The sequence below is a fragment of the Ascidiella aspersa genome, chromosome 9, assembly GCF_963924565.1.
Source record: "Ascidiella aspersa chromosome 9, kaAscAspe10.2, whole genome shotgun sequence".
In the NCBI taxonomy this organism is placed as follows: domain Eukaryota; kingdom Metazoa; phylum Chordata; class Ascidiacea; order Phlebobranchia; family Ascidiidae; genus Ascidiella; species Ascidiella aspersa.
Window position 1 is genome coordinate 14,179,468 of NC_139455.1, and position 14,342 is coordinate 14,193,809.

Here is a 14,342-nt window from a genome sequence, read left to right on the forward strand (position 1 = left end):
TTTGGCTGATGCGCTTAAAAATATTACAACTTCCAAGTAATTTTTTTTATTGTATACATTTTTAAGACAACGATTCATGTAGTAAAATATTACAATACCTAAGTCAGTGCAAAGAGATTTAGTGTATCATAAATAAACCTGAGAAAATAAAAAAACACATTTTAAAATTGGCAAAATTCAAAAGGGACAAAATCTAGTTTAGGATTGTCAAAATTTGGCTAAAATGTGCTATGCACAACAAGCTAAAGTTACGGTTTGAGCCAGGGTTGCCATAGATTGACATTTTAAGTCAAATAATATTTAGCATGAACCTAGTGCGAGACTAAAGGTAATCCACGGAGGTAACTGTTCTTGGTGAGCAGCCAAAATTCCTTACAAATTTACAAAACGGTTAATCGTTAACAGCAGTGCAATAATAAAGCTGTCTGTAAATTCTATTTCTCTTTGCCAAAACGGCAAGACCAAAATTTTATTACCGGTATTCTGTGGATGTTTTGGAAAAGGCTATTTGAAATGTTATGATACCGCTGAAAAGTAGAAATACTTTGCCTGTAACCTATAGTAAACCACGAACAAATTTTTCAATTAACGTTGTTAATGTTGGTATAAACAAAGTTTGTAGGCCTCGTGAGCCCGTGGTTTTACTTCATCCCACAATGTTTCAAATAAATTCGGCCAAATTAGGACAGAAAGCTTACTGTCCTAATGATTTGCAAACCGTCGGACACAGCAGTTAAATTATGACAATTTATTGTTTTTGGTTCAAATTTTAGGCCTGGCAATCCTGGTTTGAGCGTCCATTCATTTTTATCGTTTGACTCAGTGATTCTCAACCGCGGCTCTCAGAGCCGCATGCGGCTCTCAACTGAACATTTTGCGGCTCTCTAACCGAGTGAAAAATTAGTTAGAAGTAGCAGAATTGCAACAAAGTAAGTAAAATAAATCAAGAATTAATGAATTGTATCAGCAAGGACCCCGAGTACGAAGTACTAATGTTACGGGGTACTTCCATCCGGCTCTTTAAAATAATTTTGTGGTTTGTTACGTCACAATATATTTAGTCCTGATCGACAAGCTATGGCAAACACTGTTAATTAGTTAGCCTAGGCTAGCGTAATGTATATTTGTTGTTTTCTAGTTGCTTTCTTAATGTTTTTTAATTATATGCCTACTGTTGTTTTTTATGCGGCTCCTTGCAAACCTTAGGTTTGAAATGCGGCTCTTGCTCTAAAAAAGGTTGAGAATCACTGGTTTGACTGAAGCTAGGCTTGATTCATTAATTGAAAAGTGTAATGGTGACGTCATAAACGCGACAGGTTCACTGCAGCAAAAGCCGCACAAAGACAAATGTTAGACCGGCGGTTCTTTTGTTCGTTTTATACTGAAACTGTTAGCTCATATTGCCTAATTCTTATGATTATTTCCTTAATGAAATTGTACATGGCGACCCACCCAGACAGCCCTTTGCCACCCCCTTGGGGGTCGCGACCCGCAGGTTGAGAACCACTGACCTAAGTGATTACTGATTAGGTATTGATTATACTCAGGGTTAACAAATACCATCATGGTTTTTTTAATTTGTGGTTCTTCAGGATGCCGATGTTTTGTAAAACACCAATGTGCTTTAGGTGGGCATTTAATTTATTTTCTTTTAATAATGTTTTTATCAGTGTTGCAAAATTTCTGTCTTTTGACTGAAGTGTGAAAACTTCTTTAAGGTTGTAATGACTTAAACAAACATTTTTATGACTTGACTTGCACTTAGGTCACTGTTTTCAAATAACTTACAATTGACTTGTCCTTTGGGACAAATAACTTAGGTTGAAAACTGTTAAATAAAACTGGGTTATTTATCTCAATCTTTGCACGTAAAACAATTTGTTTGCCATTGCGTTTTGGGTATTTTTATTTAAGCTATTGCCTATTATCAGGCGAGTTTACCAAATTCATTAGTTTACAGTTTATTTTTTAAGACAGTGTAGAGGACCCAGCGTCTGTATTTGTTATTTACTGTTTTCGTTGTGTATGTGCTAACTGCTAAAAAGGGTCTGTAAACGTTCTGGCGTATGTCCTTTCCCACGCATCCTGCTCGGTAATCCCCAACGCATTCGCTTTTACTGCAACGTTAGTCGCATCCTAATTGTACTGACCAGTCAACGATGTACTCCTTACTGGCAACACGTGTTTTTACTGCGCTGTAATCCATTTTATTGAAAGCGAGCTATAAGCGACCTGACAGTATGCACTTTGAAATGCTACGACAGTGTTTTTTAGTTCGATACAGTGGAGATAGTACGGTGGTCATGTCTCACCTGTTGAAATATACAGTGACATGAGTTGAAGTTGACTTAATCTAAATTGCTCTCTGGACTTGGACAGACGATGACCTGAACTGGGGTTATTTTTCCAAAAGACTTGACTTATACTTGAGTAATTTCAAAATGATATGTTCACAACACTGGCAATCTTTATCCTTGGTTCAATTCATTTATCTTAATCAATTTTTAGTATGTATTATATCACGTACGTAATCTCAACAAATTAATTGTTCTCTTCAAAAAGTAGGTAAGTTTACCACAAATTTACGTCATAACGTTTGGCTGTAAAACAAGTACCATCGAGAACAAAGTTGAGAACCACTGAATTACACGATGGGATATTCGCTTGTTGTGAACTGTCTTTTTTCAAACTAACTTAAGAGTCTACCTCAGAGATTTTTGGACTGTGCGTCGCGACGCTCGGGTTCCGGTAGGCTACGACTACGATATTTAATTTCCGCATAATGATTTCGTATCGAAACTGTTGTAATGAAAAGCTTTCAGATATTATTTCCAATTGTACTTATGAACTTAATATTACAAAACTGTACCAGTTGATTAAGATTTAACAATCATTTAAAAAAAATAGTTGTTTACATATATATACCGGTACAAAAATGCGAGAAAATCCTACGGACTTATTTTAGAGGTATAGGCCGTTAACAGCGTGACGCCTATTAAGTTTTGACGTCAATAAGGATTACTACATTTGCAATTCGTCAATAAATAGTTTTTTGTTCAATAGCTGAACGAAAAAATCTGTGTTTTGTTGTTTTCATCACATTAAAAACGTAGTTTGGTATCGAATCGCGATATTTTTCGCCCAAAATATCGGGTTACTGCAGCAGGCGATGGTGCTATGGACGTTTCACGAGATCAATTGTTAGAGCGACAGTTCCGGCACGGCCGAGGTCGTGATTTCAAACTCTGTGTTTAACACATATTCAGTTGTGAACGTGCAGTTACATTTTAATATATATTGCAAACCTTGTTCGTGTTCTATGATCTTGTTTTTTTTCAATTTATCTTGCTTTTGTGTTTTTAGAGTATTTTTCCATTATTTAACGTCATTAAACAGTTGAAGACTACGTTACCAGCAGCGCGGCACATGAAAGAACTTCCAAACGTTTGTTAAAGCAAAAATTTTACAAGTTTGGTAAAAAAAGAAAATCTCTATGTTAGACATAAAATTGTTTCCAAATAGCATCGTAACCATTAAACCGAGCCTAGAGTTATGACAATGGCCAATTTTAGCATTATGCAAATAATGAGAATATTTACTATAGAAACAGCATAAAGCTTTTTTGTAATAACTAGCCAAATACAATTTAATATTTATAAGGTTACGCTGGTGGACAACACAAGCAAAACACCACTTCCAATATATGAAAACGTATTTTAAATTAAGACAACAAATCGACGACCGACATAGCAGCGGATGTTCTCATACGTATACAGATTTAGTCGACGTGACACTTGAATCAAGTTTAGAGAAATCTGCCAGTTGCAACCACTTCGAAACAGTATCTTTAATGGCAAACGATGATGAGTAGAGGTCCTTGTTCTCTAGGACGTCTGGACTTGTCGGAAGCAGCCGCTTTTTACGAAAAGACATTGAGCGAAGTTCGTTGCAGTTTTCGTCCTGTTGGTGTTCATCGCTTTCACTTTCGACGAGACTGCTGTTGCTGCAAGTTGCAAGTTAAAGGTTTTAGGTTGGTCGGCTTTAAATTAAAGTTAGCAGTTCCAACACAATGTGCAATGTGCATGTGAAAACAAACGTTTCATCATATATTTACCTTCTTGATCTTTCGTCAGCAAAATTTATAATTTCCCGGAGAATTTCTTGTGTTTTCTTCGCTTTCATTTCAACTTCATCCAGCAAACTTTTTACAAAATAAATAAGATAATAGTTTTATATCAGAGAAATTCATTTTTTATAAAGCATATTGTTTTGGATGTTATTTACATGACACACTGGGCAATGGGCATTGCAAAACTTCAGGAAGCACAAAAAAGTTAAAACGTACGTTTATTTAAACCGTGGCTTCACTAAAAACGTACCACAAAGTTAGATTTATAATTCCAAATGTAATAAACTTATACCTATAAAGGTACAAAATATTAGAAAAAAAATTATTCTATAATACTAGGCCAGTGGTTCTCAATCTGAGGGTCGCCGTAAACGAGTTGTTAACGAAAAATTAAAGAAAAACAAAAAAAAAATATAAACTAAACAGTAAATTGTGTATAGTTTTGTCGTAAATCAGGATATTCTTGCCAAATTTTGAAACAATCTGTTTAGATTTTTGCTATACATCATTGTAATCTGGTTTATGTGTGTAATGCACCAAAATTATTGTTGGGAACCACTGTTTTAAACACTCAAAATAAAACTAACAGGTAGGCAGTGTCGAGGTGACAAGTATCCTGATTCGAGTTGTTGTTGAAGTTTGGGTTTTGCGTACGGCCTTCACTTGTATTGTTGGCGATGAAATGCTTCTTACACAAGGAAGCTATACGAGATATAGGTCGCCACAGCAGCTCCGACTTGTATCGCAGCTCTTGGGCAGGAACTGTTTCGGTCGAGAAATCTGGAAACACACGAGTAGTGCTTGTTATCGTTGCATTGAACGATGGTTTTCAAAGGTAAAAACCTTCAGGTTTTAAAGCCAATAAAGCAGCGGTTCTTGCAAACTTTTTAGATGGGCCACAGACCAATTTTAAAAAAGCTAGATTTATTTTAGAATTTAGTTTCATTTGTGTCACTATACTTAATTTTACAGGAATAATGGCTTGGGGAGGAATTGAGAAGGAATGTAAATGAAACAGAAATTTATTGATATATGCTCCGCTAGTTTTTGTTCTAAACCTTTTTTATAGTTTGTTCTTTCATAAAATTTATTGGGCCACAGAATTTTTGTGCAACGAAAATGGTCCACGAAAGAAGAAAGGTTGAGAACCACTTCTCTAAAGTCTAAACGGCATAAAGAAATACACAGAATTTACACATACATAATTTTACTATCAAATATGAATATTAGGATGTTTTGTATACAAGTACAAAACAAATATTAAATGGGTGTTATTTACTTTCTCTACAGCTGAAAAGACAAAGAATTGGCCTATCAACAACCCCAAACAACACATTTTTAACTTTTTTCAGTTTGTCCTGATATAATATGTTTCTTTATGGAATATGCTGGGCTGAGCCAGTTAGTCGTTTTCGCGCCATTCGAAGATTATTATCGTTTCATTGTGTGCAATGCATTATACATTAAACTACCACAACACCTATTGGTTAAAAGCAAATTGACAACTATCTCTAAATTTTTTTACAAAGAGGCGCTCTAAAGCTGGAAAATTTAAGTTATTCGATAGATCTGTGGCCTTTTTTAGCTAAACAAATTCATCTCTGGTAGCTACTCAAAATTGGCTAGCTGTTTAGTTTAGTTAAATCGACGACTGCAAATCGTTACAAATACCTGGCCCATTTTAATTAAATTGCACCTTATTTATGTTATTGTCTTAATTTTAGTTTGCTTACAAAAAGATCGTGTAGGAGAATTGGTTCGCCAAAGCTTTGCCGGTATACCTACATTTTTGTGTCGCCTCGTGAAAAGGTTGAGAAACACACACGTTAGTTTGGCAATATCATTGGGTGAATCAATATCTATAGCACATAAAAGTTTTTATGCCACATTTTCGGAATGTATTAAGGTGGGTTTCAAATTGCCCCGGACAAGAATGCTTATTGCTATTCTAGAGTATAAGATTCCACACAGCACAATATTATGCCATAGTGTTTACGACGCTTTTGAGGCGAAAAGATTTCCTTCAAAGGGAAAACTGTACTAAAATGGAAAAAGGTTGAAGTCGAAAGTTACGAAAAAAAAAGTTAAAAAGAGAAAGTGTTATATAGAAGGATTGGTATTTTATCGTCAACCAAAAAACTTTTTAATAGAAATTAACATTTTCATTGTACAAAAAATCATAGAATTCAGGAGGTCAGAAAACAATGAGAATTTTTCTCTTTTCAACGTTCATGTTGCAAAGCCAAAACTCACCAACCCGAATCTGAGAACGCAGTTTGAACAAAATGGTTAGGTAATGTGTTTAATAAATAGGTCGAATTTACCGTTAGAGTTTAGCCGCGTAACTCCTTCAACTAGTAAACCAACTTCTTGAGACAAGCTTCTGGTTTGTTGAAGGTATTCTTCGTAATATTTGCTGCACACATCGCTTTCCTGAACTATAAGCGACGATTCGTACACTTCGTTCTGTTGCAATTGTCATAGAAGGGCGTGATTAAATACAGTTAAATAAAATATATTTAAAAACAATTTAGTGTTACACAAATATACAGTATATAATATTTTGCGTAAATATCATGAAATCGTCTCTTTGTTAAGATTAGAAAGAGTTTCCATTTAAATAAATTATGTCTAAAACAACCCATAAAACAATATGACCTAAACATATTTTTGCACTTCCTAAAGTTTTTTTTTCTTTTTCTGAATATATAATTATATATATTTGATAAAAATCCTGCCTTCGTAGATCTCACCATAATTCTGCTGACTGACATAGCTCTGTTGAGAACTTCTCGTACCTGACATATTTCACTTTCTTCCTAAGTTTAAAAACAAATTACAGAGAGCAAACGAAATAAGCTTTAGCAGTTCCTGTCCCGATAAGTTGCCTGTTGCCACTAAATATTGTATTACCTTATTAATTGTAATAAACTGAAGTAACACTAGCTCGATGTCTGGTAACTGTTTCTTTTTCTATAACATAACTCGTTACAGAAACACGATGAATTTAGTTGAAGTCTCGTCTAGAATTAAATTAATTGTTGTTAAAATGCGCTTACCTGAAGGTCGAGGCATTTTTTCAAGAGGTCGGCTACAGCGCCAGATAGATCGTTTACCATGGGATGTTCAGAACTCTATAAAACAGATTAGCGTTTTTGCAATTCAACAAACTCGTTTTGTGATTTAAATTTGCACAGTAAACAGAGATTACTTTTATTAACGATCAATTTAGAATGATGTTCTCATTACGTTCTCGGTCAGTTTTAAATTAAAAAAACTGTCCCTGTGTTGACAAAAAAATAATTGTGAGACATTTTTTACACCGTAAAGGTTATCTATATTTACCCCACTAAGCGGTGCAAGTTTGTCAACTGCACCCGACATGACCTTCCTCATAAAAGTGTCGCCTCCCTGCAAAAAAGCATGCTTCAGCCGATGGCCGATCTGCCAAAAGAAAAAAATATATATTATGGGTTACAAAAGACCAAGTGCAAATGGCAACAAACACGCTGTTTTTTACCAAAGCTTTTTGACAAAGGGTATAGAATAAGCGAAAGCAACCCAATACAGATTAGATAACAGGATGGTTCTAGTATTACGTTTTAAAGTATGGGAAAGTAGTATAAGCTTTGGCAAACCAGCAGTAAAAACTAAAAAACAAAAATTAAAAAGTTTTTCCATTTTAAATATAAAAAACATCTACAAACATCCTTTAACTGACCTTATGCTGACTTTCTTCTTCGAAAATCGTCACCTCCATGTTGGTTGCCACAGACAACGCACCTAGGTATTTCGAAATGTTGGGAACGAGATGCTGTAGTTTATGGAGAGAGTCACTAACCAACGATTCGATGTCCTGCTGGCAACCCTGCATCAATAATACTAATTTAGGGGAATATTGCCTTTGTGTATAGTTAAGATTAATATAATGTCTATGGTGTACTTATTTTTGTGTCAGTAAGTAGATTGGTTGACAACGGCATAGGTTAGCATCAGAAACGTTGAATTACATTGATGCGCCAGTTTACAAAATAGCTCGCAGAGTATTTTAAGATGTACCAAATTCAAAGCACGTATGAACAATTCAGCAAAAGAAATATCTAAAGCAATTATACAGTTTTATCAATTAAAAAAATCACACCTCGCTAGTAAAAGTGTTTTTTTCAAATCTAGTTACATTAATAGAAATTGATTGTCTTTTTTCTGGCTTGTGGTGGTTATTGCATAAACAAACGCTCAATTCCACACAACATCGGTTATTTTATTAACAAAAATCACTCTCTAAGTGAGTAAGTGTTTCCTGAGACCTGTAAAAGTTTGGCGACAAGGCCGGCAAGCTTTCTCAAGGACTTTTCCAGTTGCCTAAGAAGTCGGGACACAGATGCCGAAGTTGCTCCCACTTCGAGGCAGTGATGCTTGACGTAGCCAACTGACGTCATGAGGTGCTCCGTATGAAAAGTGATCGCCACCGCCATCTCGTGGAAAAGTGGGAGCCTGTAGAAATCTAAAGAAATGCTCTTTTAATTAAATATATTATCGACGGTAATGATCATAAAACTTATTGTGTTAACCGAAAAAAGCCAGACCTTGTACATTGTCAGAGATAAAAGCCGTTGCGATTTTTCTCACTTAGGCTCTAACTATGCCCAGAGGGACTTTTATTATCTTCAGTAGAAAAAGAGTGGCCCAAATAAATGATAAAAGATTCATTCTTTTATTTGCATACGTTTCGGCAAGTGCTTATGCCATCTTCAGTGCGGTACAAAAATTTTATGAGTAGATTCGTGTTTAGTGTTCCTGACTTTTATTAAGTTTTACACAAGAATAAAAAACGAATAAGGTAAATTCGCAAATTTGTTGCATTGTACAAAAAATCAAACAATAAATTTGAAATATTAATTTTTATTGAAGAGATTGAACGCGTGATTCAAAAAACTATACCACAAGCTCTATGGTCAAGTCTAGAATATTTCAATACAATACAATATTTTTTTAATGTAACGGCTTACCATCCTTTTCGGCGAAGCTGCTTTTAATAGTGATCGCAGTTTTGTAAAACTCCTCCAACGTCAGAAGCAGTTTATCGACATGCGATTGTGACGTCATAAGCGTGCGCGAGCAAGCTTCTATTCTCCTATATGAAATAACAATGTTACCAATCAGTATATCGACTTGTTCAAAAAGAAAAGAAAAACAAAGAGTTTAAAGCGGAAGTGTCGCCAGACCATGTTATCTGTTCCGCAGTTTTTTGATTATTTTTACTTGGCAGGAATTCTACCGGAATCAATTATAGATGTAAAACTAATTAAAAACTTCTGTCTAAAACCCGTTGGCCAAATGTAGCCCGCGGACTCTGTTTATTTTCGGTTTTATAGTATGTTATTCATTATGACATAGCAATGTTTTTAGCATGAAGACACAGTTTAGTATATATTAATATTTTCACCTTTTCTATGTGTCCACAACTCTACAGCCTGTCGCTGTGTGGAGGTTTCGATTATTGCTGGACAAAACTTTTGGCTTATACCAAAGCAGAAACCATGTTAAATTATGATATAAGCAAAAACATATGTTAGTAGTACTAAGACATTTCTTTGCTGTGAAGTCTCACTTTTTTATTAAAAAAAGCAATCTTACTTTTTGCATACGCCAGTGATAAAGGCGCTATCTAGTGTTGAACTTCTGTTTCCTGGGGACCCGCCGTCTTCGGTCAGTCTGTTGAGTGATTGCTGGAGGGCGGGGGAGGCCCGGGCAAGGACCAGAGAGGAGAGGCGCCGCGTCAACTTGCGGGAAGTGGAGCGGCTGTGAAAGGAATGCGGTAAATCGCCGATTAAATGACTGACTTAGTCAGAATAGGTTTCTCTTTTGGTTCAGCGGCACTCGATGCCGCTAAAGACTGTCCACTTATTTATATTAAATTACATTGGTAAGAAACCAATAGTCCCTTTATTTTAAAATGTAAAATAATAAATCTAAAAAGTAAAACAAAGGAAGTAAACTCAAGATCAAGAAGTAGCTTATTGCTAGTATTTTTACTAAAATTTTAAATTTATTTACTTAGAGATAATAAAGTAGACTTAGAGATAATAAATTATAAAAATATTATTTTATAATTTTTTATGGTATCCCTTAAGAAGCCTCACGGCCCCTGTTATTGGGAACACCTGGTATATAAAGTTCGATAAATACAATACATTGCGGTCTGGACACTGCTGTTTTATCAGGCGAACAAATCCCACCTCGAGGTTGGAGTTTCAGGAAGTTCGTCGCTCTGAAATGCTTCCTGCCAGTCGTCGTTGGGATCATAGAAGATGTGATCCGAGTCCTCGTCTTCTCCTGATCCTCCGTTTGAGTAGAGATCCCGCATCATCTCCAGACGATCCTCAAACTTACTTGATGACCAAAGTGTCCAAATTCCAAGCTTAGTGTTTTTTACTCTGCGATATTACGAAACACTCAATAAGACAATCTAGTTTTTAAGCAAGTTGCCTTTTTGTACTTAATAGCGAACCAAGAGATGAGTTAGAATTACTAATGGAGTATACGAGCTGTTAAGTTTAAAACAAGCCCCTTTTCCTCGTTTTTTTTTTAATTTAAAGAAAAAGTATGTGTTTCGAGTTTCCGCACAAAAACGCTAGCAAAACATTATACCGGTTTGTTACGAACTATTTAAACGTTTAAAAAACCCAACTGACCTTACAAAAAATAGCTAAACACGAAAAGTGCTTCCTTTTTATACTCATCGACTGGTATCTATTTATAGCTAAAATGCAATATGCAAATCGGACAAAAAAATGTAAAACAGGGTTTATTGCAAGTATTATGAGGAGTAAAAACAGCTTTCGCTTTCTGTTGGCGGGGATAAGGTATAAATATATTATAGTACAGTGAGTTTACATGAAACAAATTATTCCCGTATCCCTTCTACAAACCTTATAGTGTTGTCCCCCTGGTCGCCTTGATCGTAATGTGAGAACACGGTGTGTTTTTTAAGGCCCTTGCTGATGTTGTTTGCTTCGCGGACCAAGAGAGATATTCGCAGAGGACTGTCTTCAACCTTGTTCATTGTAGTGCGACGATCTTAATTAAACAATCATTGATAAAAAATAAAAACTAGGCCAATGGTTCTTAAACTAGGGCAGGGGTACGGGAACCATCTTGAAATTCATTGACTAATATTTTTTAGGAAAAACATCTTGAGTTTAAAAACAGAAATTTGTTTGTTTGAGTAAACATTACACAGTAATTTATAAAAAGTTTCTTACTTAAAAAAAATTAATTTATGAAAGTGGGTCACAGCTGTATACTTTTGTTGTGTTTTTTTTGCATCCTCTCCACTTCTTTAGCAAGCTTGATCCTTTCAGCTTCGAGATCGGCCAGAACTTGCGTTTTGATCTCATCCGTTTTGCAACTTACCTGTTCACAGGCACAGTGATTAAAAATTGCATTCTCAAGAGAAGTAATTTAAATTTACTATTAGCATGATTAACGAATGACACATAACACTTGACACTAAGAAAATCTCAAGATTTTTCGGTTCATTTGCAGGGTATTTCACTATTTGCCTACGACTAACGTTTGTTGTATTAAATATACTATTGTCCCTGTTGTTACCCCGCTAAGAAAATATGATGTGGTTTTTCCTATTTTTTAAAGAAAAAAAAACAAACAGAGTAAATGTAAACGAACTAAAATTATAAAAGAGTCGCTTTTTTATACTGTGGCATAACATTACTGTTCCGGAACTAAAATACCTTGTTCTTGTCGGAAAACATTTTTGCTTCAATTTCCCGGTTTTTTCTTGCGACAGTTACCTCTTTTTCAAGCACATCTTTCTCCTCGCGTATTACCTCCAACTCTTGCTTGGTTTTCTCCTCTTTTATCTGAACAATACAGAAGTCGAAAGGCAATCAAAGACTAAAAAACCCAAGTCGATGAATATAAACCCCTAGTGAATATCAGCATTTCAAATAATTACAATATCAGCCTTTTTGTACTTATTTGCATCTAACATTGCGCCATAATTTCAAAACAGTAAATACACACAAGTAAAGGCACAATTAGTAACGTGCGTAAGTAGACATTTGTATGATTAGTTTTCGTGTATCCTGGTGGACAGTTGACTCAGTTGCAACGAACCAGTTTGGTTTGTAGACTTAGTATCGCGGTTTCATATTCGCTTTTCTGCATGAGGATTTGTTTCTCTGCCTCCTTCTTCGCCGCCTCGATTTCCTGAAGCATCTCCTGCTTAATTCGGAGCTGAGCAGCTTCGATTTCCTCCTGCATCCTGAAAAAATTGTACCACTTAATAACAACTTAGGTAGACTTGCACAGTGTATTTGTCAAGTTTTATTACGCATTAGTGGCAGTAGTAACTTTGTATTCTTTGCAGCACAATAATTGAACTGCATAACAGATCACGTTTGTAGCAAAGGAGAACTAAAAACACAACAATGTTTTATAAAAACTAACGGATTGAATTGCTGAAAAGTTTTGCGAATAATTGCTGTCAATGTAGGGTATATTATGATCAATTACCCCCAAGTAGTGCTGCTGAATATAACTAAATAAACGAATTTTATCCGTTTGACTCTACCCTGGAAGATAAAAATCGTATTGCTACAACACATTCATTTTTTAAGGTGTTTTTTTTTAACAAAACTGAGACTGAACTATATATTTAACACTTAACTACACTTAAGTAAAAACAATTTCTACAGTCTATGGTAATTTCCCTACTGACGATCAAAGATATCCTTTCGTTTGTGATGCGCGTTAAATACGGTCAAAAGTTTCGCACCGAATAGCCACAAAAGCGGCTATTTCTTACTTTGCGTTCTGCCGTTCGATGAACTCGTGTTTGGCGAACTCGAAGTCCCTCGTTCCGTCACTTGATGACCGCTTGTTACTCTTGCTACTCACAACCTCGATGGGATTGTTAAAGCGGAAGAAGTGGTCGCCCCCAATAATCACGCGATCACCCTGCAAGGACGGTACACGTATAAGCTGTTCTTATTTCGACATTTAGATCGTTTTGCAGAAGGGCAATTCATTTAGTCCCAGGGATTTTCTTAAACATGTTCAATGGTGGAGTGCTACTTTAAAACAATCTTAAAAACTAACCATTAGCCGTATATTTTATATTTTATTAAAGCAGACGTTTAACAAAAAAACTCCATTCTATGATGATAACAATTAACGAAATGGGATAGTGAAAATTGGCAAATTACCACCGAAAAAACAACAACAAATGGTATACAAAACATTTGTCAAAATCGGAACAAAAACCATATGAGGTGAAAACGAAGTTCGAGTTAAACTTAAAGCTATAAGCCAGGCGTGGTTAATGGGTAAATCTACAAGTTCGCGTATGCCGTATATTGCTTTAATGAAGATAAATACACTAAAAATGTTGTTGGATGTAATTCAAAACGCAATTTCAACAAAATTTTAAACCAAACGACAATTTCAAAAAGCTTACTACAGTTTTTGTTAATTTTGTAACGAATTTTGTGCATATTGTAAAATGTAAACGATATTCACTTAAAATCATTTTTGACAAATTTTGACCTTTTTTCACCACGAATAAATGTTATTAAAGGTAAATCGAGCAATGTACATACCGCATATATCTGGTGATTTTGAACAGCTATTACTAAAAAGAGTTATCAGGATTGTATAGGGTAGTGGTCTGCAAACTATTTTTGTCGCGGCGCAACAACACTCTTTTTAGAGCTATTGGACGCCCACTATACGTAAAACCACTACGAAAACAGTGGCGGATTCAGGATATTTGTTTTTAAGGTTAAATTTTACACGGCGCCTTGATGCCCAAAACACTGCCACATGGCATAATGTCAAACATAATATAAAACGAAAAATGTTAAAGTTGTCAAAATTTTACTTCGTCGGGCTTTCAGGACCCATTTGGCACGTGGGTCGGAACCGCGCTGAGACTATATAAAAATTATTAGCCACATGAACTTTAAAAAAAAGAAAAAAACTTTTACGTACAATGAATGTATACGGCTATCACGCGGCCGAAAACTACATGATAACACCAAGCTATACAAAATTAACTCGCGGACCACAGTTTGCCGACCACTGGTATAGGGGAAGCAGGCCAATGCTAGAAATATCAAGCCTGCGGTGCGCTTTGAACTAACGACCTTAGCCATACCGGGACGGTCGCTCTACCGACTAAGTTACGATG

General features: G+C 35.5%; 1 protein-coding gene across 1 annotated transcript in view; it reads right to left on the reverse strand.

The window, feature by feature from the left end:
- Nucleotides 1–3,390: 3,390 nt before the first annotated feature.
- Nucleotides 3,391–14,342, reverse strand: part of LOC146133125 (kinesin-like protein KIF14) — a 29,429-nt gene continuing 18,477 nt past the window's right edge. The window contains exons 16-31 of the mRNA XM_083397650.1: nucleotides 12,960–13,111; nucleotides 12,269–12,416; nucleotides 11,884–12,012; nucleotides 11,437–11,545; nucleotides 11,062–11,209; nucleotides 10,369–10,566; nucleotides 9,767–9,931; nucleotides 9,139–9,263; nucleotides 8,437–8,633; nucleotides 7,851–7,997; nucleotides 7,475–7,573; nucleotides 7,189–7,263; nucleotides 6,454–6,595; nucleotides 4,717–4,909; nucleotides 4,115–4,201; nucleotides 3,391–4,003 (exon numbers count right to left, since the gene is read on the reverse strand). Coding sequence (XP_083253776.1) covers nucleotides 3,763–4,003; nucleotides 4,115–4,201; nucleotides 4,717–4,909; nucleotides 6,454–6,595; nucleotides 7,189–7,263; nucleotides 7,475–7,573; nucleotides 7,851–7,997; nucleotides 8,437–8,633; nucleotides 9,139–9,263; nucleotides 9,767–9,931; nucleotides 10,369–10,566; nucleotides 11,062–11,209; nucleotides 11,437–11,545; nucleotides 11,884–12,012; nucleotides 12,269–12,416; nucleotides 12,960–13,111 — 2,355 coding nt within the window. The 3' untranslated portion in view covers nucleotides 3,391–3,762. The remainder of the gene's footprint in view (nucleotides 4,004–4,114; nucleotides 4,202–4,716; nucleotides 4,910–6,453; nucleotides 6,596–7,188; nucleotides 7,264–7,474; nucleotides 7,574–7,850; nucleotides 7,998–8,436; nucleotides 8,634–9,138; nucleotides 9,264–9,766; nucleotides 9,932–10,368; nucleotides 10,567–11,061; nucleotides 11,210–11,436; nucleotides 11,546–11,883; nucleotides 12,013–12,268; nucleotides 12,417–12,959; nucleotides 13,112–14,342) is intronic.